Below are 26,659 nucleotides of genomic sequence, written 5' to 3'. Positions count from 1 at the left end.
TTTTAACTTCAGCTTCATACACCATGCTTGAGTAATGGTATATTTTTATGAAGTAGGGGTGAATTTTTATAGTCTGTGCAGTCTTCTGCCACATGCAATTAACGTCACTGAGAACAGATTATTAAGCAGAATTATTTTAGATTAAAGAAAGTGAAATATACAATTGTTCTGTAGTTTTCACAAATTATTCACCTCTCTCACCTATTTTCAAAATAGACCATAACTAGGAAATAGCATTCAGAAAACAGGCAACATTAGTACTTCTAATATAAACACACTTTTAACCTATAGCCTGCACTCATTCCCCAAGATATAAGGGATTCAAGATAATGTGTTTTATATACAAAAATTTGTGATGTTCCACTAAATACAAATTTACACACCTAAGCCATCTGAGCAAGGAGAAATGCGTTTATTCTGCACATGCTGCATTCCTCAGAGAAGATATTCTGTTCTTTTATTTTTCTTTTAAATAGTTCTTGCATCTAGATTTAATTTCTTCACTTCGAAAGCAGATGGCCTAAACTTCTACTATCAGATAACTCTGGGCTGAAAAAAAACCCCTATGAATTAATGTTTCCATATTTGAAGAAATTATGTGTAAAACAGTTTATTTCAGGCTCTTCTTTGCTACGTACCAGTACTTGAGTTCTACCAGAAAAGTAGCCTAATCTTTTGAATGGGAAAAGGTGCCTCATCTCCCCTTATATGATAAACACGACATTTTCTGGAAGGTCTTTAGTAGCCCAAATATGAGTGACACCAATCTCAATCTTTAATCAGATGCAGTACCATGAAGGGATCTTCCTCATGAAGGAGAGAAGGCAAAACTATCCATGTCACTCGGGAAAAAATGTCTCACAATCTCAGCCTTTCCTCTCTCCCCTAAACCCATCATATATAGGTTATCATTAATTCAGACTGACACTATTAATATGCAAGGCTTGTATTGCAGATATATCAATTAAATATGTACACAGAAAGGTAGGATTCGGTCTAATGTCACAGAAGGAGGCACTGCAACAAAAAGGTTTGTTAAACTTGGTGCATTCACCCAGTTGTTGCATGACAAGAAATGCACAAAAACATAGGTAAAAAAGGATATTACATGCATTGACTTGTATAGAAATGAGCTTGAAATGAGCAGATTCTATGGTGACAGCACAACAGCTCAGTGGCACGACCCACCATCTCATTTCACAGGGATGTAGGACTGAGGATGGTTTCGGTTTTGTTTTTCTGTAATCTATTAAGGAGACAAAACTGCTATGGGCACATCAGCTAATTCTGCATCACAAGAGCTGCTGCTCAAGGTGGAAAAGCACTCCTTTCCATGAGCCCTCACCATTCTCAACATTGTGAGAAGCATGCAGCAAGGCTTCAGCCAGCTTCATTTCCCTGGCTCGCTGACTCCATGCACCTCTAAGACTCACTCAAAAAAAAAAAAAAAATCAGATTTGAATCACCTTTCAAAGGATGAGAAGGAAGCAGTGCGTGCCATTCTGTTCAAGTGCAGAGAGGTGGCTCTCTACCAGAGACATTTTTGAGAAATGCATCACCCTTAATAAGGACGGGAACGATCTCGGGAGATCTCGGACAAGGAATGAGCAGCGCTCAAAGCTGCTTTAGCGCAGTACACGATTGCACAGAGATATGTGTGCAGCGAGGCTGCTGCCCGTTTGATTAAACAGCCTGTCTGCTCCCTCCACAAGGTATCAGAGGTACAATTAGTCCTGTCGGTGCTATCAGCAATGCCCTTGAGGTCCTGTGCTCCTGACGACTAATGAAGAGGCACTGCTGGCTGTCAGCACGTACAGGCGGAGGCATTCATCTTCCTGGCAGCACCAACTAAATCTGCATCATACCAGGAGTCGGGAATTCAGCACCGGGAAGGAGACAGAGCAGCTGAATGGTTTAGCACTTCGGTTTGGGGTTTGATACGGTGGAGAAAAGGGAATAAATTGTGCTAGCTATGCTGATGGCAAAGGGAATACAGAGAATCTGCCTGACAGCAAAGGCAGAGAGAGCACCCTCAGTGCTCAGGTGTGTGCACACGTGCGCTGTGGAAAGTCTTTTTTTGCATCAGGGAAGGAAATCTCTTAATACACAAACAATTTTCTCCTGAAGCCAAAAGAAGAATTTGCTTATTGCATTGCGTTGCCAATACTCTGCTAAGCCTTCAAGGAAAGCTATTTGCTGTATGTGTGGGTGTATCCTCACTTAGAACATGGCAATTACTCCTGAGAAGACAAGGCAGGGAACTCTTGCCCCTTATTTCTTACACGGCTACAAACTTACAGAAAACACACAGTTCTATTTCAAAACAACAGGCTCAAGACCTTCTAAAACATTTCTATCCCTAAGACATGATGCTGCATCATACCAGCCACAGTCAAATGTCTCAGCTAATCATCTGTCCTGCTTGGAGCCTCACTCTAAAGTCCAACCTTTCACATCTCACAGAGGTCTGGCTGTCAATAGGACTTACAAGAGTAAAAAGTACTGATATCAGAGGAGAAGAGTATTGAAGAAGAAGCTACACTAAGCACCTGGTATCTAACCTGCTAAGGTACACAGGGGCACTACAAAGAAAATTGCTTTTTTAGCCAAGAAAGGTATATCTGCAATTCCTCTTTTGTCTTACTTGCATTCCTTAGGGGAAAAAAAACCGTAATTGAACATACTAAATCTGTATTTTCCAGGACCCTTAACTGAAATCACTGTGAATCAGTAGGTGGCAAAAATTAGCATCAAGTGTGGCCTTCCCATTTCAGACGTTTGAGAATTCATGGTGAAAGTCTCAAAGGGCTGAATCTGCTAAACACTGTAGAACAACAGGGAACTCGAGATTTTGGTAACCTCACAACAAACTGGCAGTCATTTATCTTCTCAAACGTCACAACACCTTTGTGGAGGCTGAAGGGGCTGTTTACTGACAGGGACATCAGTGTGACACACACATGCAGAACTTACATGTGAAAACTTACTGCAGTAGAAGCAGAAAAATCGTTTATTATCCAACCTTCCCCATAAAGGAAACTTAAAAAAAATCCCAATCCTCAAACCCATCTCACACTCCCTACAACAACAGTTAAACTGCAAGAAATGTAATTTCCCACACAGCATGCAATTAAATACAGGAAAAAACAAAAGAAAAAGGTCTTTGGATGCCACTTTTCCTCCGACTAATGAAAAAATATTATAACTATTTCAAAGTTCTAGGAATTTAGCATTTCACTCCCTCAGAGCTTTTAATTAAGAGCCTGACAAACTGACCTTTAACAAAAGGGGACAGTGTTAAAGGTAATTCTTACCTTCTGCAGTCTCCACCATCCATGACTCAAGATAAAATCTCGTGTTGACTGATAGGAAGGGATATAGCCCACGGTCCATGGGCACAAGAAATCAGCAGACACACAAATGCAGGAAAAACCATCAACAGAGGCTTCAAGTGACTTTGCTGAATTATAACAGCTCTTTCCTAACAGTCTGAATAATCCTTAAGTGCAAAACTTTGACTTAAGCTGCAGACACATAACTTGTGGCTGCACAGAAAATGCTTTTAGTGGGATGAACTGACTTTGGTACCTCAGCATGACCAAAGTGCAAATTCATCCACACAGATGGACATGCTGATCCATGATACTTTGTGAATAGTAAAACATAACACAGATATACAAAGTTTACAAGCAAAAGATTCCACAAAAAATATTGAAATCGGTATTTGGAAATTTATGTTCTAGCTTAAACAGTACTAAATAAACATTAAAACTCATGTAACTGCAAAACTCATCAGAGAAGCCTTTAGGATATTTGTGTCTCTAAGGGAACTCATGATTTAGATCAGAGCATGCAAACAGGTCACCTGCTAGTGAACATGGTCCTGAAAGTAACCTGGCTCTCTGTGCTTATTTGTCATGAGATGTGCATTAATACAGGACAGGGACAAAGGAAGATGTGATTCGGTAACATCCACATGGTGAGGTATCACTGGAGTGATGATCTGGCTTCTTACCTGAGGCCAAGCTGCAAAATGATTTATCAAATTCAGACAAGATATCAGAAGGATATCACAAGGATCTCAAGTAACAGCAGCTGGTGGGGTAGCAGTATGAACAGCTTCGTTTCCAGGATCAAAGTCCAGTCAATGATGAAACACATTCCTTTGTTCCTTCAATAACCATCATGTCTTCTAGACCAACTGCCTACATAGTCCCAGAGTATTCTGAGCTGGCAGTGCTTCCTTAGAGCATCAGGAAATGAGGATTCAAGTCCTTGGAGCTCCTACAAGCATCCAGACATCCCTGGGAAAGCCACGGGCATCTGCTGCAAGGCTTCTCATGCTGCACTTGCTCAAAATGCTTCAGATAGCAACCCTTGGAGAGTCCAGGGGACTCCAAAAAAGATGCTTGAGCCCTGTGTGAGAAGCAGTGGAGGAGCCTGAGCTTCCCACGTCTCTGTGCTTGGCTCCTCCTGGTGCCAATGAGGTGCAGGAATCCTGTCTGCAAACCACCACACGTGCAAACCCCAACTCTGCCCCTGTCCTGACAAGTAATCCACTGAGACACTGCAAGGCCACCTGCTTCAGTTCCATGGTAACACAGATGCCTGCCCCCATTTCACCTGCACGCCAAAAGGAAAACCTCAGATTTCCTTTAGAATGCAACCAATGCACAGAATGAGGGTTTATCCACTATATAAAGCTCAAAACAATCAGTAAATTCAATGCAATCACTCAAAACTAATCACAGAACTTGGCTATATGTGCACATTTCCCACTAAAAAGGTATTAATTTAACCCCTCTTCTGATTTTTGTTGACTGTGAAACATTCCTCTGAGTGCAAGAGGAGCTGCTAATAAGCACAGGCATCACTAATCATTTTGTGGCCACTGACTCCAGCGCAGAAAACTCCCACACAGAAGCATGACATGGGCCTTGTGCTGTACAGGAAAGAGTTTCTCTCCTGTAAATTAATTTTGTCAGCACACCAAATTAAAAAAAAAAAAAAAAAAAAAAAGGAAAAATATAAGTATTAAATCATCTAATGACTTAGGGAATGAACAGAATGTTTTTAAAATGCAAATTGAAGGCATCTGTATTTTAATTACAGCATCAAAACTGCAAGATACTTGTCTCCACACACATTTTTTTCATTCATCTTCAGAGATGGCTGCATACAGAGTATTAGTTGCATAGTATAAACCTACTCCCACGTACATTCCCAAAATAATTTGCATGTATTACAAATAAACAAACACACGCACTCAAGTTTTCAGGCCGCCCACAGACATGAGAGACAAAAAGAGGACTTGTCACTTTTGCTTTTGGGATTGTAACTAAAATTGCTTAGACTTTTAATACAAGGAAAAAAATGCAAGAGCAGCATGAGCTTCGACACCATACATTTAACACAATTCTCAGTTGACAAAATTGTTTAAAATGTGCAAATAGATCCTGTTGCTACATAGCTGATTTCCCATATGAAAGCTAACAAAGGCTAAACAGAACCTTAGCTACAACACATTTTTCTGTGTTACACTCAATGAGCTCAGTTGTGTTGCTGTCAGCCTATAAAACTGACTTTTATACTGAGTCACTAAGAGGATACAGATGACAAACAGCTCCATTACAGAAGGCTGACAAATTCTTGCCTTGAGAAGCAACAGTGACATGACGACAGTGGCAACGCTCACTTCATCTCTGCATAAAATATAGTTGGAACTTCTGCTTCACTACTCCACATCTGCACTGTGATGCCTCCTCCACAGTCTGAGTCTTCATTTTCATTTCATCCCCCAAAGACTAGTGATATGAAATGTCCAAAAAAACTTTCTTTTGGTCATGAATTCTTAGCATAATATATCCAGTAGAAAGTCTCTATAGCCACATGCTTATTAGCAAGGAGGGGGGAAATAAATACCCTGGGTACTATCCTAAAACACATTTAAAACTCCATTCTCAGAACTGAAAACAAGCAAAACAAAAAAAGCCTACCTGAATCTCAGGGACGCTCCAGCTAAATACTGAACTCAGCTCAAAAGTAACTACAAATTACTTTTTAACTTGGCTCCATAGGAAGGTGGGGTAACAAGACATTTTGGGAAATCAAAAGAGCAACTGTGCTCTTAACTTGGGACTGAAGGATAAGCATCCCCAGAGTCAGCATTATCAGACAGATTAAGGTGTCATATGAATCAGGACATATGGAGAACTCCCTTAATTTCCAAGAGAAGCAAGATTTTAGTCCACTTCAGCCGTGCAATGCTAATATATAGGTTTCTTTCAAAATTTTGAACATATAAAAAAGTGACTTTGAGGAGAGACAGTGAGAAACTTTTCAAATCTGACTGATTCAAAATTGGGTGAATGTTAAACCTCAGAGATACCACACTGGCTGTCTCTGCACAATAATCCCTTACTGCCCATGGCTTTCATAATCAAGCTTTGAAGTCCACTTCATATTTCTTACACCTTTACAATATACTGTAACTTGGCACGTAAGTGAACACAACTACATTTGTGCCCTGATGGTTTAAAAGATGCTTTAAAACAAAGAATAACAGATGTTACCATCCATTTGCCCTTCCAAACATCCATGATAGGAGGTAATTTGAAAAGTAATACAGGGATAAACAGAACATATTGAAAAAGTACACTAGGCTGACTGGATGTGGAAACAGAGTTGTTAAGTTTGGAAAACATGTTTAAATTCAAGTCCAATTGTTAACCCAACGCTGCAACATCCACCACTGAACCATGTCCTCAAGCATCACACCTGTACATCTCTGAAACTCCAGGTATGGCTGACTGCCCTACTTGCCCTTCCACAAGAAGCCTGTCCCAGTGCTTGACAATCCTTTCAGTGAAGCAGTTTTTCCCAATATCTAATCCAAATCTCCTGTGCTGCAAGTTGGGGCCGTTTCCTCTCATCCTATCACTTGTTACCTGCAATAAGGTCCCTACCCAGCTTTCTTTTCTCCTGGCTAAACACCCCCAGCTCCCTCAGCTCTTCCTCAGACCTGTGCTCCAGACCCTTCCCCAGCTCCACTGCCCTTTCTCTGGGCTCTCTCCAGCTCCTCAGTGCCTTTCTTTAGTGAGGGGCCCAGAACAGGACACAGCACTCGAGTGCAGCCTCACCAGTGCCCAGTACAGAGGGACAATCCCTGCCCTGGTCCTGCTGGCCACACTGCTGCTGACCCAGGCCAGGATGCCATTGGCCTTCTTGGCCACCTGGGCACAGCTGGCTTGTGTTTCAGCTGCTGTTGAGCACCTCCAGGTCCTTTTCTGCCAGGAAGTTTTCCTGCCACTCTGCTGCCAACCCACAGCACCACATGGGACTGTTGTGATCCAAGAGCAGGACCTGGCACTTCCTTGCTCTGAAGAATTCTGCTTTACACTGACAAGTAAAATACACATCCTTTTCCTGTGCTGCCTAGGGGTGAATGAAAAATTTATGAACCAACATATTAACAAATTAAGCCTCTTTTTTTTCCTTAAATTGAATCATTAATCACCTTCAGCTTCTGTTCTGGCAGAACAGATGTGGCCATTTGTCACTGAGGACAAACTGCAAAGGCTTTTGATATGGAGTAGAATATCCTACCTGGAACAACTTCAAAAAGGAACTTTCCTGGACTTTCTTCATTGCAGGGATGCTCAATTACCCTGTTGCCAGGCAGAAAGATGGTACCCTAAAGAAAAAAAGTAAGAACAAACATGGGATTAAAACTGCTACCTGACAGACTAATGCTTCTTCTTTTTGGACTGGGTTAAACATTAATTTTTCACTATAAACACCTGAGCATCTGATTTCCAAAGTGAGATTGTGGTGGGATTATCCCAAAAGCCAACATCATAGATCCCTTTAATTAACTGAGGCATTTGATAACAGCTTTAGGTTTTTTTAATCTCTTGGGTATTTGATACCATGCAGAGTTTTGTACTTATCACATGTACTAATCCCACTGTTCTTCAGGGAAAAATCGAGACTTAAAAGCAAGGGTTAGTGAAGAGCTAGGAAGCTGCATGTGTGAGGCAGGTGAACTCACTACCCAAAGGGGGTGTGGGCAGAAGAGCACCCTCAGGTTGTGGGGTGGATACCCAGTTCCTGCTCTGGACCCTTTTCCCATAGCACCCCAGGGAAGAAATACAGAGAAAACATCCCACTCCCACCCAGTGGCTACACTGTGCCAGGATGTTGGTGCCAAGCCACAGCAGGCAGAGGGAGAGTCCTGTCCAAAGATGTGTTTGCTACAGGCAGAGAGATATCAGAAAATCTCTGTGATGGGTATTGAAAGCCTTTATTACAACTGTACTACCTTGAGAGAGCAGGTGGGGAATTTTAGCTGTACATACTTCTAGCAACACCCAAAGACAAAAACATTTCTGGGGCTGTGCTGAAGACACAGCTTATTCCCTCCCCATTGGCCTGCTGACGCATGGTATGATAGACCCCTCCCTTTCCTCTGAGAAGTCTCATTTTCAGAAATTACAGCTCCTCCTAGTACCATTTCAAACTCAGTCAGCAGGCACTCCTAAGTGAAATTATGCTGGGATGACTGTCCAGGGATAAATCTTCAGGGCAGCATCCTAGGAATTGTATTAGATACAAGCTCTCCACCACTGTTAATGGGAGATAACACCTACTTAGAAATATTCTCCAATTATAGCATAATGGGGCCCTCATCTCCAAAGTAAACAACTTACAACATAACTTACACATCTTAAACACAGAATAACTCAAGTAAGGTCCTTATCCCCTAACAGATCATTGAGTCCAACATGGAGCATAATTTTCCATAGTAGCTTCAACCAAATGCCAAATTATGTCAGACTCCTAATTTAAACAGCCCTAAAGATATCCCTGTACACAAAAACCCAAATATTTTGTTATCCAGTATTCATTGCTATGACCTGGAACCTTCATTACAAGCAGAACCATTTATAATTACTGTGAAATCGAGACTAGCAGAAACACTACAGTCTTCTCACAAAGGAATCCTTACAAACTGACAGGAAAAAGTCACCTGAAGGAACGGGTAAAAAATGTTTCACAAAATCAGGATTTGTACCAGCTGATGTGGAGTCTGGGCTCTATACCAACTTGTCAGTGCTGTGTGCCAGCAAGAACTGTGTTATCACAGGAAGGCAAAAGAGAGGGTGCACAGGGATTTCATCAGAACATACAAAATCACCTCCATTAAACACTATGATGGGTTGTTGCTGAAAGCAGATGAAACAGCACAGCTTTCTGCTGAGGTGGTACAAGCAGCAGGTATTAACAGCTCTGGGCAGATGTCCCCACTCACTGCATATACAAATATATCATAAACATTAAGTGCCTTAGTCCTACAGCTCCATTAGGAGCTATCTTCCTTCATTCCTGCCACAAGCAGCACTGTTAACAGATGTCAAACTCCAAAGTCTTCTGTGAAATATCTCACTAGGCAAGCAAAAAATCATAAACAAAAATGATTATACAAGCAGGAAAACCTAAGTCAAATATACTTCAAATTCTCATATTAACACAAAGTAAAACCAGGAAATATAAGGAATACATTTTTTCTGAGACTTATGGGAGACCAGGAATAAGAATCTCTAAAAGGCATTTTAACTACATGTATTTCTGTCCCATGTAACAGACCATTCAGACTGGTATAACCTTCTTGCCCAGTTTCAGACTGAGCTGGTTTTCCCCAGAAGAGGCTCCACCCAGCACACTACAAGAGTAGATGACTCTTCATGCTGGAGTTTCACTGTCTCGGGAGCTTGCATCACTGAGGGTATACAACATATTCAAGCCAACCATAGCTCTTGCTATTCAATTAAACAAAAATACAAAAATTAATAAGACCTAGCCTACAGCACTGTAAACTAAAATCAATTAATGAGGCAGTAAATGAAAACTGCATTCAACTTCGCTGTCAACTCATTAGCAACAGGCACGCTGCAGACTCATTACAGTGTGATGTTTTCTGATTCTTTGATGCAAAACTCTTTTACCATTTACAAGGAGCTCTCTTAATGACAGATCTTTGAGAACAAAGAAACAGAAGTGTTATATTTATCACCTATCACCTTCGTTTCATAGATAAAACCTATTCCATCTACTAAAATGTAAAGCCTAAAGCTACACACAATAGCTAAGTTAGTATGAAGAGAAACCAGACAGTAACACCATACAGAATATTGCCGTAGTTTAAGAAGAAAATGTCCTCAAATGATAATTTCATTTCACTATTTCCAAAACAATTATTGCAAACATCAGTGCACATGAAATACTTCAATATACATATGTGAGGGGCTTTTTCAAATTAAAAAAATAGCTTTGTTTGTGCAGCATGCACCTGGGTGCCCAACTCTAGTGGAGAAAGTGTTAAGAGAGCCATTGCAGCTCTCTCACTTCCCATTCTGTCTGCTTTCATACTCATCTGTCTGCCTTCACCACACAGCAACACTTCCCCCTTGCTCAGTTTTGTAGCTGTCTGCACAGCTGTACTGAGGCTGTCTGGAGTGTCCCTTTGCTGAGCTTCTCAGCAGCTGATGCCCAGGGAGCACATCTGTACTGTAACAAAGCCCTGGCTGCAGGCTACCTGATACAATAAATGGAGTCCCCCGATCATTGTTGGTCCCCTTGCTCAATTCCCCTTCTGGGCCCTTAAGGTGCAACATTAGGCCCGTCCTTACAGCCTGCACAGTCCCAAGAGAAAGGACTACCAGTCAGTTGTAAAGCTTCAACAAGTTCAAGCTCTGCTTTCTGCCTTGAGTATCTCATTTCAGGGGGAAATAAGACTAAAACTGACCATACAGCCTTAGACACCTAACAAGACAGTAATTTGCTTACAAGAGGAAGGTGATTTCCAGAGGAAATACATGTTTTGACTTGGGTATCAGTGCATATGTGCATGCAAATATTCCATAACAAGGCAGCTTCACACTGCCTTACATCAAGGTCTTCATCTTATTCAAAATATTTTTAAAATCTACCCAAGACTGCAGATTGAACCAGATTAATATTTTGCTTTCAAAAAAGGAAAAAAAAAGAATAACCAGCACAGTTCCAGCAGGAATCAAGACACATAGTCTATGGAAATACAGGAAAAAGTGAAGTGGGAGAAAAATGTGGCCCTGACCCAAGTCCCTCCTGGCTTCCACTGCCATTGTGTTTGCAGGCTGTGCCTCCACCAGGTCAGCAGCATTTTGCAGAGCTCCTGCTGTGGTATGCCCAAGTTGTTTTTTCATTTCCAACACTTACATCCTTACCAGGGCAGTTCTGCTTCTCTAGTGGAGCATTCAGGATGACTCACAGCATTCAGAGGCAAACTGGATTGCTCAAGAAGCATTGGCCTTTTCCCTAACTGAATAACAAGCCCACTTTCAAAAGAAATTCTCACACACATGGAATTTTCTATAGCACACTGTTGCTTCAAACCAAAAATCTCCTAAACAGCAGAGCAACACCTCCGTTAAAATCAAAAATCAGCATATATGAAGCATTTCATTTGAGAAAAAATACTGCTCCGTTAACTAAGTGCTTGATAAAGCACTGTGGTGCAGCAAAAATGACATCAATCTACTTTGGATTAGTCTCACAGCATGATACAGTCTTGCTCAAATAGATGTTTTATCCCATGCTGGTCCCTCGAAACATTTTCAGCACCATTCAGCAGCTGAACTTCAGGAGGAAGCACGGAAGAGGAGACAGGATGGCCACTGCACAAGTGCTTCATGAGGAGCAGCTGACAGATGGTATTTCTGTTTGCACGCTCCGTGTAACACATTGCAGCAGGGAAGCCACCCTGTGCCTCCTGATGCCTCGGCTCCATTATTTTTCCCTAGGTACACTCTCCCCTGCCTTATTTAAACTCAGTTTGCTGAAGGAGACTTACCACCTTGTCCAAGAGACACCAGGTTTTGCCCAAGAAATCTTATTATACAAGGAATCCCAATGCTTTGAGGATGCTGATTGGCAAATGTGAAGACAAATACATGATTTTAAATATCTCTGGATGGATTTTACTCAAAAAAGCACATAAAGACATGAAGTGCTTTCTCGTCAAAATAATGTTTTCAGGTGTTACCCTAATACACTTCCCCAGGGCTATTTGCTTGCTGTAGTTTGTCCTGCTACCCCTTAAAAAAGGATGAGAAGTACACAGGACCAGCAGTTGCATCAGACATTCAACTAGCCCCTTCCAGCTTTGATTCTTTATCAAAGATCACTGAATTCTACCTTGACTTTCAAGTTAGGTGCTGCATTTACGTATCTGTTTGTGTGGTTTCATGCAAAACTGATCACATCAGCTCTCAGAGAGGCAGGAAGGTCAGCAGCCAGGAAGGAGGCAGATGATGGAGAGGATGAAGGGGCAGAAGAGATCTTTGGTTCTTGTGTCTTCTGTATGACTCACAGCCACATCCAACACTGCAGTGTTCTGTGGTTTCTTTTGTCACTGTTGCTGTTTCTGGAAAGTTTGGGCTGTCAAACTTGGGAACAATGGTGGACTTCAGCTCAGATGGTATCTTATACTGAAAAATACTACTTTTAGTGAATAATACTCTCAATATCGCTAGTATTTACAAGGTCACTGCCAGAAAGGCATCTACTGTATTTCACAGAGAAGCCTGTTAATCAATGTAAATCAAATAACATATGTGATACATTTGCACAAGTATATTTCTCTATGTATATACAGATGTGCATATCCTGTGAATTCTTAAATAAGTGATGCATAGCAAAAAAGGAGAAAGAAGATTGAAGTTGTTGTCAGTTTTTTATAAACTCTTGTTCCTCAACTGCTGTTTCTGCTTTTAAGCTACCACAAAAATAGATCTCAAGTCCAAGTGAGCCCTTTGCACTGTCAGGAGCCTACAGATATGAGGTCAGAAGGAAGATTTAGAGCACAGACAGAAATTCCCTCATACTGAGGTCAGTAATGAATGAAACCTGCACTATGCTCACCACAAGCAGTTCAACTGCAGTAATTTTTTTAAAAATTCAACTCTACTTCCACCATTACAATTAATTTCCAAAATTCCAGTGAAATCACTTGCTGCAAAAGGGCACAGCAGCTCTGAAAGCCAGCCCTTTCCTCTGTCTGCCTACACAGAGCTATCTGCATTTCAAACTAGGCCAGAGCAAGTTCTTCAGCTGGCTCTAAATCCCGGGTCAGTGCAGAGTTTTAAAATTTTTATCATAAGGATAGAATTTTATACCACTTAAGGAACCAAAACATTGGAAGAAGTACATTTACTGCAGGAGGTGATAACACTCCTTGGCCTGTAGTTATTGCAGCCATTTACAGTTTTGCAATATGTACAAGGAGAAAACAATGCCTGGGGGTGACTTTTCAGATTTTAGGGGTTACATGCCAGGAATGAAGAGAAACAAAGAGAAATTAAAAAAAAAAACAAACCAACACAAAAACAACTCTAAAAAGCCAGGATTGGTTGGATGAAATTAAGCCATTACACAGCATACATTTTTCTGGCGTAAACAGCATTGCATTTGACATTTCTTGTCCCACTAAGTTAAACCCATTTATAGAGTTTGTTTCTGTTGAAGAATGAGAACTACTGTTTAGTTCTCGGAAATTCTGCAAACAGGATCTTAAAGATATCTTTTTTCCTTTACCCAAAGTAAAGTTCAAACCTACCTGATAGCTTAATATTCCAAAAAAAGAAAAAAAAAAAGTAAATTCTTTCCTGTGGTGGCAAATACCATCTATACCATTTGCCTGATACAGAGCACCAAAACATTTATTCTGACATGAGAGACAGAATTGATAGTTTTATTACTATGTGATTATAGTTTCTTTAAAGATTTTTCTCCTTCTCTCCTGCCAGACATTTCACTTAATGGTTGAGTGCTTCTCTGCTTGAAACTTCTTTCCTCAAGAATGAAGCAATCTTGGCTTGAGCAGCCACTAGGCAAAAAACTCCCTTATTTGTCCTGTAAGAGAAAGCAAGCTCACGCCAAGTTAAGCTGTTGACTGCACAAAAAATTAAGTTTGCCTAAACCCAGAGGCTAGATCCATACTGCATGCCTATGGTTTTGATTTCTCTAGTAAGGACAAGAGAGAAGAAACAGCTATGATAAGACTGAGCTCAGGCAAGAGAAGAGGACAGGTCACAGCATTCAGGAGCAGGAGGTGCCTTCCTGTGGAACCCACTCTGCAGTTGCCATATTCCTCACAGAAATGTCCCTTGATATTTTCTGAAGGCAAAGAAATAAGATGCATAAATAAATTCAGAGAGTGCACTGAGTTTAAGAATTCATGAATACAAGTTGAGAGCATTATTATATGCATGCATGGAAGTTTTGATAAAATTAAGCTTCTCAATGGTCATTACATTTTGATTGACATACAAAAATGGAACTGGACACAACTGAATTTTTAGAGATTTTTACTACAGGAAAAATACTTCCAGTAGCTCTGGTCAGTAAGAAATTTAGATTTTAATTAGATAAAACCATTTTCCCAAGATAAAAAGCCAGTAAAGCACCAGAACACACAAAGGACTAAGTCTTGCTTTACAGATCTCTTATGCAAAGGAAATTTACCAACTTCCAGTCCTGAGAACATCTAGGTCAAAACAAAGTAATTATTCCCCAAAAGGATAATATTTGACAAGGGGAAAATTTCGAGTATGACCTCTCATTTATACACAAAGCTCTCCAGTGACAGTCTGGACAGATACAGCAACACTGTGAGAGAGACTCTGGCCTGCTGAGAAGTCTGGTTGACATGAGTCCCCTGTGAGACACTGCTGCAGGGCAAAGGAGCCAAGGAAGGCTGGACATTTTTCAAGGAGGAAATCTTAAAAATGCAGAAGCAGGCTGTCCCCATGTGCCAAAAGACAAGCTGGTGAAGAAGACCACCAGCCTGGGTGAACAGAGAGCTCTGGCAGAGAGGGAAAACGGAGAGTTTATCATCTTTGGAAGTAGGGGCAGGCAACTCAGGAGGACTACAAGGACATGGTGAGATTATGCAGAGAGTAAATCAGAAGGCCCAAAGCTCAATGAGAACTTAATCTGGCTACTGCTGTAAAAGACAGTAAAAATGACTGTATAAATACAATAGCAATGCAGGAGGACTAAGGAACATCTCCACCCCTTTACTGGATGTGGGGTAAAATGTAGTGACAGAGGAAGAAGAAAAGGCTGATGTACTCAGTCCCTTCTTTGGGATCAGAACCAGCCAGCATAGATTTATGAAAGGCAGGTCAGCTAACTTGATTTCTGTCTATGACACGGAGACCCCCTTAATGCATGAGGAGAGGGCTGTGGATGTTTACCTAAGGCATCGATAAAACCTTTGCCACAGTTTCCCACAACATTCTCCTGGAGAAACTGGCTGCTCCTGGCTTGGATGGGGGCACTCTTCACTGGGTTAAAAAGCTGCTTGGATGGCTGGGCACAGAGAATGGTGTAAATGGAGTTAAATCCAGCTGGCAGATAAATACAAATGGTGTTTATCTGCTGGAGAGTAGGAAGACTCTGAAGAGGGATCTGAACAGGCTGGATCCATGGGACAAGGCCAACTCTAGGTTGTTTTCCAGGAAACCTATATATGGCCAACTATCTCACCTAGGACAACTCATTTCCATGTCAACGTATAGTAAAGGTTGAAGTTGCTGCAGATTTCCTAAAAAATTACATATAAATGCAACCTTTACAGCATAAAAACCGTGGCAGAGACATGGAAATGGGACCACAATTCCACCAAAATTGGTTTCTTCTGGTGCAAATATTGTTGTCTCCTTTTGTACAGCAAGAGCATTCCAGGGAAATCTGCCTAACTTACATTAGTTATTATCTTGCAGTTTTTTATGGGAAGAAAAAAAACCAGTTTCACATAGAAAAGTTTCAGGTGTTAATGACAAGCGTTGGTCTATTTGATTTGCAAGGGTTTTTTTTATGACTATACTGCCTGTTGGTTTAACATCTATACATTGTTTATATTTAATCTATATAGTAAATTTTTTATGAGTATAGCTTAGTAAGTGCTACTACACTACAAATACCACAATCACACAGAATAAATAGCTCATTTAGCTTTCTAGCATCTGTGCAGGATACTCTGTTGGTCCTTGTTTAAGGGATTACATTAAGTGATCCTATCTCAGGGGGAGACTAGGGTCATTTCTTTTGTGCTATCTACGCAAAATAGGTGTCACCTAAACAATTAACACAACTGGAAAACTCCAATTCCCTGATTGCAAATTACTTTTCCTGCAGTACCATTTGTGTGCAGTAGGCATTTCCACATTTTACTTTTATTTCAGCATCTTCATTTGCTTCATTCATTCTGTGATATTGTTTCCAATTTGAAGCTGGAGTTCTTGGATAGTTTCATCTTTATAACTGATCTGAATCACACACTTTTATAGCTTTTGCATGAGATTTGGATGTTTATTATTAGTCTTACTAGTGTATTAATTACATGTCTTTGAGGACAAGGCTTAAAATACAAGCTATGTAAGAAAAGGTGACAGATAATCACTACATAATAACTACAAAATCAAGGCAGGGTTTAGTGGGAGTTAATTTAGGTCAAGTAAAGTACCATTGCATCAGTTCAGTTATGCAAAATGCATGCACATTTCTGCAATTCAGCTTGCACAAGTTCGGGTGAGTGAGGGTTTTTTGTGTACCCGTGGTTTCTTCATAATCTTCAACTGGCACAACGTGCATTCAGAACAATTTCAAGCTGTGGCAAGTTGTTGATATCAGTTCAACTCCATGAACTGACGAGGACCACAAAATCAACCTAGGGTAAGGCCACAACCACTCAAGGACCACCACAAACAATTCCTCTCAGTGATAGTTTAATTGACCTACTGTTTTCTCTTGGATATCTCTTTCAACAGTTTGCTACTCCAGGAGGAATTCACCAGCATGATTAAAATCACACAATCATAGGATAACAAGCTGGAAGGGGCTATATTCGAAAGTTAACCATGGGAAAAGCAGTCCACTTTTCCATCTTTTATCTCAGCAGTTTGCCTGTAAGGACACTAGGGGAGACCACACCAATGCCAAAGTTGAGCCACAGAGCTGCTCCCTCTGTATGCAAAAGTTTCAAGAAGGACTTGCTCCTGCACCTTACCAGGGTCTGAAGGGAGGCTGACCTTTTTAATTAGAGATATCTTTTAAAAATAGCCAATTTTTTTCAAGACTATGCTGTCTCAAAATAGCACTTACTTCACTGAGAACAAATAAGACTCTCATAGTCCAGACTTTTACACTGTTCTCTGAATACCACCACCAAAGGTATTTTACATTTTGTAAACGTACAGCAAGAGTAACTGGGTGTACTTGGGCTTACTACAGCTTTTTAAATTCTACAGATTTAAGTATCAAACCATCATTTATCTGCTTTTGCACAAGACAGTGCGACAAGTCTTCTGCAGACCTGTTGAGGGGGGTGTATTTGCAGAGTGCCAGACAGTCTGGAGTAAAAATGGATTCAGGGTGACTGGAGGCCAGAATTAATAACTGCACTCCAGCAGCTGCTCTGTTCCAACCGTATTAATATAAATACCTTAGATTCCATGTTGCTATTTTAATAAGTTATCAAAATATAAATGACCACGAAGGCCTTCACGGTCTGCAGGAGAAACTACAAAAAGCAAGAGGACGAAATGCAGTTTATGGAAGAGGTGAAATCAAGCAGTGCTTACACAGCAGGTGAACAGAAACAAAGCTCCAGGTTTTCTGGCAAACGCAGGAATATTTTGGCCACTGAACTGCTCCCTGCCTGGAGGTATTGTTGAAAAGGGGCCTTTCTTCCAGCTATTAAGAAAAAGTAGCTCATACCAGTCATCTGCTGTCAAGACTTTGGAATCTGCTTTTTTTTGAGAGACAGCTCCAGAAGCTTTAAGCATTTCTAGATGCGCATTTATTTCCATTGCACACTTGTTTTCTCCAAAGTGAAAACGCAGGGCAAACATGTCAAATTAGCCCACCAATTTGCAAGTAAAAACTTTCCTTTGGAGCTGAACCAGAAGTGGCCCCATTTTCTGGCATGCTCACAGCTACAGAGCATAGTGACTCCAGCTGGAGCTGGGATCATCATGGGAAACCCAGGTACCGATTAGAATGTGGCAAGAAAAAGAAGGGTGTGTCTCAAGTTTATAGTAGTTCGTGAAAACTATCACACTGTTTTGTCTTGTGGGGCAAAATACACCTCAGCCAGAAGAAAAACAGAAAACCTCCTGAACTCTAATATCCACTTGAGTCATTGGCTTGAGGATGTTTCCACAGGCTGCTTTCTGAAGCCAGAATACACAATGAAAGTAATCAATGACATTTCATTACTATTTTTAAAGGGTATCATTTCACAACACCAGTGCTGCTACCAATGGCTATTAAGGATCATGCTTCTAACTTTGCCCATGTACCTCACAAATCTCTACACAGCTTTCTCCCTTACTATTCTACCTCCTTACCCACTGCTTTTACTTTTTCTAGCTCCTTTCTTCCCTTCTGCAACATCAGTGAGCTTCAGTCTGGTCATGGCATAGCTTAACTAAAAGCTGAGTATTGTTTACTCAACCAGGAATGTTTTCCACATCCACAGTAAATTGAAGTCAGTCAAGGACCTGCACAGCAAGCATCCGGTATGCTTCTGGATGAAAAAACAAAGAGTGGGAATTCATGGAAGAGCACAGGAAAAAGCATCCTGTTGGGCTTTCTTGGAGGAGAAGGTTCTGGGGAGACTTCTAGGAGCCTTGCAGTACCTAAAGAGGGTCTACAACAGGGATGGAGAAAGACTTGTGAATACTTTTCCCACCTGCTGAAGCATAACCTCCACCAACCCATGTGTCAGATGTCATAATGCCCTCAAAAGCTTTCTCTTTCTCACGAACATCCTGGTACATTTTTGGTTTACTCAGAAACACCATCTTCCATTTAGAAAACCCAAAGCAACTGATTTCCCATTAATATAACGATGTAACATGATGTTGGGCATCTTTTGACTCTGAACAAAACATGGTCTCCCTGTGGCTTTGCACAAAAGGCCTGTGCTGCACAAAAGCCACATTTAAGATTTAATGGCTTTTTCACTGGTTTGCTGAGACTCTAATTACAACACCAGAGCTGCTCCACTCAGAAGTATTTGCTACATGGTATCTCAAGAGTGCCTGAGATAAGGGAAGTCTCAGCAAAGGAAAGTGACAACATTAATTAAACTTTTTCTGTGAGATACAGAACAGTTCATTAAAAGCTTTAACAGGTGGCAGGTTTGGCAGCTCTATTGTGTGCAGGCTCTAGACAGATTTATCACGCCTTTCATTTTAAAACATTTATGTGAACGCATTTGCTGAGATAAATTATCTTGTTCACCAAAGCATCCTGATCAAGGCTGCTCTTTGAAGTGTTACATCAATCAAATCATGTTGTAAAAATGTTAGCATCAATTTTGACAAACAGCATCTCATTTATAGCTTTGGTGCTCTCTCCATTAGTTTCCCCTTCCAATTTTGGTATTTGGTGCATTTTAGATCTACAATAGTCAAGGAAGTGAACACAAACTGGCTGAGTCATTTAAAATGGCTGGACGGATACCCCAGGGAAAGCAGACAGCAGGTACACTGCTGCTGTCTCACAGCAACCCAGAAAAAGACACCTAGACTCAGGTAGATTTTGAGAGTTGCATGAGAGACTGAAATGAAGGGCTGCTTTCATGGAAAGGCAAGATTTCAGCCATTCCAAGGCTTTTCATTTAAGAGCTGTCCTCAGAAGGGAAAGGAATTACACTGCTACGGTTTCCATTTTTGTTCAGAAACTGTAATTTTTGTATGCACCCAGATGCACAAAAGCCAGGGTCTCACATCCCAGACCCCATCCACCCAGCTAGGAACTTTTCACAAACATTTGGTATTTATCCCAATGAACACTTAAATATATATACTATGAAAATCCAGTCCAACTGAGAGCATCACTGAGCAACAGCCAACTTAAAAGAGAGAAGATTTTCAGATTAAGTTTCTGCCCCTACACCAGCAGAGGTGTCTGAAGAGAGACTTAGAGCTATGGAGAGTGAAGCAAGTTATCAAAATTTCTACTGCTATGATCCATTGTGAGAACACCAATCAAGAAGTGGGACCCTGTGGAGTACACTTAGCAAAACAGAACAAGAAAGCTCTCTGGCCTGAGAGCTCCACTGAATTGCAAGATGATAAACATACAGCCGCTCAAACACAAACAGCAGCAAGTTCATTTGAAACCACAGTATCCATCTATTTTTAGCAGGGTTTATGTTAAGGAATAAAAGTCTTTTCTACACGTCTGAATTAGAAACCCATGTCTAAACCATCTACTTTTTCTAAGAAGAGTTTGTATCAATGATTGCTCCAGGTATCTCTTCTTTTCTCTTTCCTCTTTAAAGCACAGGAGATCAGCTGATGTGACGATATTCCACCCTAGGGGATTGAGTAGGTTTTTGTTTTCAAAACAAATTTGTACCACAATTTAATGACCTCCCTCTTGGGTATAAGATAAAGGCTTGTGTCCCCATTTATACAAAGATTTCAAGTTTGCTAAGACGAACTGAGGATAAAGAAAATTATTTTTGGACGCAAATAGCTTTATGATCTAAGAAAACCAGAGCAAGTACCAAAGCCTGTAAACACAGTCATGTCCAATATTCAATCTGCAGTCCTTGTCACTGAGTTTAACACCTTTTAACTGATACACACCTCTTTTGTACCACCTATTCAAGACTTTAAGCATTTCTGACCAAGATGCCTCTTAAATATGAGTGCCAGCCAAACAAATGACAGTCACCATCAGCCTTGCTCATCTCATCCTCTGTTACTAAACTGAGACAGCCACAGCATCTATCCAAAGAGTGGGTAAGGACACAGTCTCATGTGATAGACACTGTCAGGATTTGGGGGCTTCTGTCCCTCTTCATTATTAATATCATGCAAGTATCAAGGGAATTGCAGTCTGTCCTGGTCCCTGCTGTCCTGTGCAATGTCTTTGCTACAAACAGACATTTTAAAGTAAGACAGCAGATGTCAGAACAATAACCACCAAGCCCTTTCTGGCACTTAAACTTTTTTATATGGTTTCTCCCATTCACTACAAATTCCTGAATTTGCTAATCTTATTTTTTTAAACTGAAGTACCCTCATTCCCAGTGCAGAAAACTGGCTCATTTGATAAACCCAAGCTGTATAAAGGCACTGCTGTTGACCTGCTGTATTCAAGTTTATTGTACTAACTAGTACAGCACCATCTCAGTTTCTACTCTACTGCACTATGTTCTGTACAATTGTAACAAGCTTCAGCTGTTAAAAGAGCACAATTATTTTTATGTGCCTCGTTGCTGATAGAGAATTAAATGTCTCGCTTAAAGGCAACCTGGCAAGATTCCTCTCAACACATTTTTACCTTGTTTGATCTATTTGAAGAACCTTGAAATGGTTCTTGATGGAGGCTTGTATCAATGACTCTACAGAAACCAGGGTTCAACCTATTGAAAACAGGTGAGCGTTGCCATCATAGAATCGGACTCAGCAGGCAGAAGGAGCTTCTCTTCCCACATCACTGACTGTCCACAGCTGGAAAGGGAACAAGAGCAGCTCCAGAAAGCGAGAGTCACTTATGGAAATATTTTCAGACTGCCAGCTGAAGAGTAAAGAGGATTTCAGGAATGTAGTTTGAGGTCATTCAGTTTTTCTCTACTACACAAGCCAGGCGAATAAGTAAGAAAGCCTCTTTCCCTAGCAACAAGTCATGTTGTACATGCTGCTTATTCAGCTGCAAATACGGCTTTTATCCCAGAGGTAATGGACTTAGAGAAGGCTATTCTTAAGCACTAATAAGCTAAAAGAACTCAATTATTTTAATTTCAAGACTAATGAGGCTCTCCTGTGAGCTATTCATTTTGGTACTTCAGGAGCCATACGCACTTGTTCCACATCCAAGTAAATAAAAGGAAGGAAGAAAAAAGTCATCATGACTCGGCCCTTTTAATGGACACAGACCTCCTACAGTGCTGGAATTCCCTTTAAACGGGAAAACAGGAAGATCATCAAAAGCCCATCACCCACACAAAGGTCAGTCTGCAGAAAAGACTGATTATCACACAACCACATATTGGTCCCCAAATGTTCGGAAATATTTACAGCATTTAGACTGAGTGTGGGATGGAACACATTTGAATTCTGGTTTTCTCAGGCCACTGATCATGATTAGTCTAATGCACAAGTGCTCCTATCTGACAAGATCAAGAGATTAGATGAGATTACAAGGAACAGCACCACTGTTACTCCTATGTCACCTTCACTCCGGAAAAGACACACCCACTGAATCTTCCTCTGTGGGCACCCAAGACTCACTGTCACAACCCTCCCATCACACCTTTAAAAACATAAAACACACAATGAGGTTGCTAACCCCTGGAGGAGAGAAAGTTATTTCTGGTGTTTGAAAGCAAGGTGGAAGACAGTCTTTTTCTTTTGTGTGAGGAAGAAAACCTTACTATTTTCTTAATATCGCTGCACTTTCTATATTCTATTACTCGATTTACCAAACAAATTTATTGAAGTCTTGGCTCAGTCAGGTAGTGATGATATGGCCTGTGCTGCTGCTAAAACTCCTTAATGCTTTACTAAAAACATGAAACAAACACAGAAGATAAAATTAAGACGCCATGATTCAGTGCAGCACCTCATGCTACTGACATCAAAATAAAACTTCCATTTCCCAAGTCACTCTCATTTGATTTGTGCCCCTCTGTCTGGCTGTTCCTCACATAATGCTAGCCCAGCACACAATACAGTGTGCTTCTAGATCCCTCCACTCTCTTCTGCCATGACAAAACAGCTCTCTGAGCCTAATTTGATTTCCTGCTAGCTCAGTCATAACACCTGAAATCCTTCAGCCACTTGTTCTTTTCCTCATGGCTGTTTATAGCACACAAGTGGCAGCCTATGAAGGATGCCTGCACAGACTGGAGAGCAGAGTGATGGCCAGTGGCAGGAATGCACCACCATTCCACCTCACCCCAGCTGCTTCACACGGCCTGCAGAACTTTTTCTACCAATTCTGCTTCATCTCATTCCCACTCCCACCAATTTTCCCAGCAAAATAAACTATAATAAAATTATTTGCAAAGGCCTCAGACTCTAAAGCTACTACTATACAGTCGCCATTTCACAAATGTCCATCTTATAAAGAAATAGTAAAAAGGAAATTCGAAAGTCTGAAAGATTCCCTTTCAAGTCCAAGCCACTGCTGAAGTTCTTCTCTGCTAGCCAGCATGACAGGCAGCTCAGCAGACACTGAGCATTTACTAGTTCAGTTTTATACAGAGTAATTTCCACATAGTCACATGCTTTCTTCAAACTAAGAATTTTTTTTAATTATCTGCTGTAGCATCAGGGCTGAGATGATAAAGCAATGAACTGCAGTTTTAGGTTTTCAACTTGTCTAAGAAAGGAGCCTGATTTTTTCATATAGTCTGTTTTCACCTGAACACTGAAAACTCATCAACTAGGCCTTCACAAGTTTATCCCAAATTTCATTTGCACAATCAGGTAAGTAATTTTGAGTAAGCAAATCTGACTCCCTATCTAAATGCACAGGCTACTGAGGTAGTCTTCCAGAAGTCTGTGTAAACATAGTAAGAAATGAGTATCAGTCTGTGAGAAAAGATCAGCCGCTGTTGTGCAGTAGAAATGGAAGCAAAATCAAAATTGCCTTATAAGAGACAGGATTTACCTACTAAAATCTGTCTGGCATTACCAGCAGTCACCCCACAGCCTTCCAACTATGAGTATTTTCTGAAACCTACAGTGTTATCTCAGGTTACCTGACCAGAAGTGATCTGACCTGGACAAGTACCTGTGCTGCCTCCTTGCAGGGCAGGAGGGTCACATGGAAGAAGAATGCTCCTCTTTTTTTTAACACTTTCTTCCCATCACTGCTCTGTTATCTTAGGAATGCTGCCATGAGCCTCATCACCACAATCAAGGACACCTCTTCTACTCCACTGAGCTTCATTTCAGACTGAGGATGATGAATGGTGACAAGTCATCTCTAATTTATCGGGACTGTTACTCTCTCCATCCAAAACTGTTTGGAGCTGTCACCTGCTCACTCATTTTCTGTGTGTTAATAATATGGGACATAGGAGACACTTCTGAAAAACTCATGCAGGTGCTAGTAAAAATCCTGTGGTTAATGGTTGGATGAAATTATTCCATTGAATTCAACAGGGGATGATATATTCCTTACAGAAATGTTTGGAGGTCATGAAACATTTCAGTATATTTCAGAGAAACTTGCAGTGTAAAACAACAGTGAAATTACTGTTCCATCCCTTTACGTGATAGACAACATTTCCATAAAGGTTATGAAGAATTTTATGGGTGGCATAAACAGCTAATAAATTTGAACGTTAATCTTTGTTGTTTGCAGAAACCAGGCCTCAATTTCACAATCTGATAAAATAGTGAGCAGCAGTATTTGCCTACACAAAAATAGAGAAAAATCCTGTGATGAGAAGTGCTAATGCAAGTCTCAGGCACCACACACACTAAGACCCCAAAGCCATGTCCCTTGTACTTCACCATTACACAGAAGGCATTTTTGCACAATACTCTGTACATGCCAGGATGGGAAAATCTACAGGAACTGAACATCCACCAGCCTCTAATATCACAGTGCTAATATCTATCAAACCATGTATATGAGAAGAGGCTCATTTTAATTTATGACATAGGCTTAGACCAGAAGAGCACATATTTCCACAAATGAGTGGATACATTTGGCAAAGAAAGGGATCTGGCACTGCTCCATTACATTCATGTAATTTTTCCCAGCCCATTCACCTCATGTGATACTGGCAGAGTCAGTCAATAAAGTTAGGAGGCAAAACCAGAGCAGATGGGCCTCACCTGATGCTAAGTGACTACATTCATCCCAATATTATTATGCAATTCCTACAGATGTCATCTCTTAGAAAAACACTTCACATAATTGCCCATATGCAAACACTTGATACACGTATTATTTCACTGTGCCACCAGCTCCCTCCATTAGACAGTGTGTAAGTTCCAATGTCATTTACCATTACACTCTGTAGTAAAAAATAATTTCTAATCTCATAGAAACTTATAAAAAGTCTTTCATTTTTACTGCCCCGCAGCTGGTGGTACAGGGCCATTATTTATTTCAAGACAGGGCAGATACTATTTCTTTCAAGAAATTAGAAATTACAACTTTACAGTAAGTTTTCTTTCCAGTTAACCCCACACAAAGCCTATGGCTCCCTCCTGCAGGTAAGTGAAGTAAGCAATGGGGACCAAAGAAACAACCATCAGACAGGAAAGTGCTCTAGTGAAGAGCTACGGAATTTCAAGCGTGAATTCGCAGATTCCTGCCAGCTGTGCTTATATCCAATTTACTGCTAATTTAGAGAGAATACAGAAAGCATCTTACTCATCCTTAAAATGGCTACAGCTCTCCTCACAGGTGGCTGGCACAGAACTGTCACCAGCAGCAGCCACCCTAGCACGCTGTGGAAGAGGGTATTATCCCAAAGCACCCCATTTGTTCTCCCCAGCTCTGGCACACTCACCAACCCATTAAGAACACACTGAAGTCAACATAGCACATCCAAGCTCTCAGCATTCAGATCCGTGTGCTCTTAAGTAAGTTTAGAAAGGCCATTTCCACCATGCTGATATCCTGGATAGTAAGAGCCAGACTGCAATGAATAATTACCATTTTCACGGAGTCTTTATGTGACACACTGACCCCATTCTCTGAGCCACAGGAAGCTCAATCTTCTTTGTCCCTAACAAAACATACTCCTTGGGTTTAAAATTATTCCTTTCTTCTAGAAAGCTAACTGTAGTATACCAAAGTTCTTTCATGTGAATAAGAAAATCTTCATTGCTCTACTGTTTACACAGGGTTTGTTAGGCTGCTTATACATGTAAATGCTGAATTCATGAAACTTCTCATTCCTTCTTCTGAAGGAATGCCTCCTCTATTTTCCACTAAAAGGCAGGCCTTGAGCAACAACAAAAATATAATTTCCAGAACTCACTATAAAATACTGCTAAAAAAAAAATCAAGGGGTATTTATTTGTCTGTCTTGCTGAAGACAGCCTAGCATTTGCAATTATTCCTGAAATGACAATCCCAACTAAGGTTAAAAATCAGTGTCTCAGCTTTTATAACATCAGCGACTTAAGTGACCTGGTTTTTTCTATTTATGCATCTGACAGTTTTGAAAAGCTCTTACCTTATTTAAGGTGAGTTTTAGCATGCTCCTGACAGAATCCACAGCTTTGACTTAAACAAAAATCATTGCCACACAGAGTGCATGAATGTATGCATCCTATTGTGCATGTAATATACAAATGAAACTAAATTAGTGATCATAGATTCCATTTAATTCTTTATCTAATATTCTACAAGCCCCTCACAAATGTCTCTGTACTTTCAAAATATTAAATGCAATTGAATCTTCTTTTCAAATTGTATTTAAAATATTATCTCTACTTGCTTTTTAGTCATTTTGCAGTGTTTTTAAGCTAAAAAGTGTTTATTAAATTATTCATACTCTAAAACTAACTGTGGATAATTGAAAATCCCTGAAAACCACAAGCCTAGGCTTTTCCTTTTGGGA

The 26,659-nt window shown here is 40.6% G+C and overlaps 1 protein-coding gene across 3 annotated transcripts in view; it reads right to left on the bottom strand.

The window, feature by feature from the left end:
• The window catches only part of ARHGAP24 (Rho GTPase activating protein 24), a 181,287-nt gene that overhangs the window by 109,743 nt on the left and 44,885 nt on the right, over positions 1-26,659 (bottom strand). For 2 of the 3 annotated variants that reach the window (XM_014880576.2, XM_088164050.1), the window contains one exon: positions 7,606-7,693. In XM_014880576.2, the coding sequence (XP_014736062.2) occupies positions 7,606-7,693 (88 nt within the window). Of the gene's footprint in view, positions 1-1,466; positions 1,589-7,605; positions 7,694-26,659 lie in introns of those variants that run through there. The other variant, XM_088164051.1, reaches the window with a different exon arrangement.

This window comes from Sturnus vulgaris, chromosome 4 (assembly GCF_052056855.1).
Source record: "Sturnus vulgaris isolate bStuVul1 chromosome 4, bStuVul1.hap1, whole genome shotgun sequence".
Taxonomy (NCBI): domain Eukaryota; kingdom Metazoa; phylum Chordata; class Aves; order Passeriformes; family Sturnidae; genus Sturnus; species Sturnus vulgaris.
Note: the sequence above shows the minus strand (reverse complement) of the source record. Positions and strands in the feature narration are given on the sequence as shown.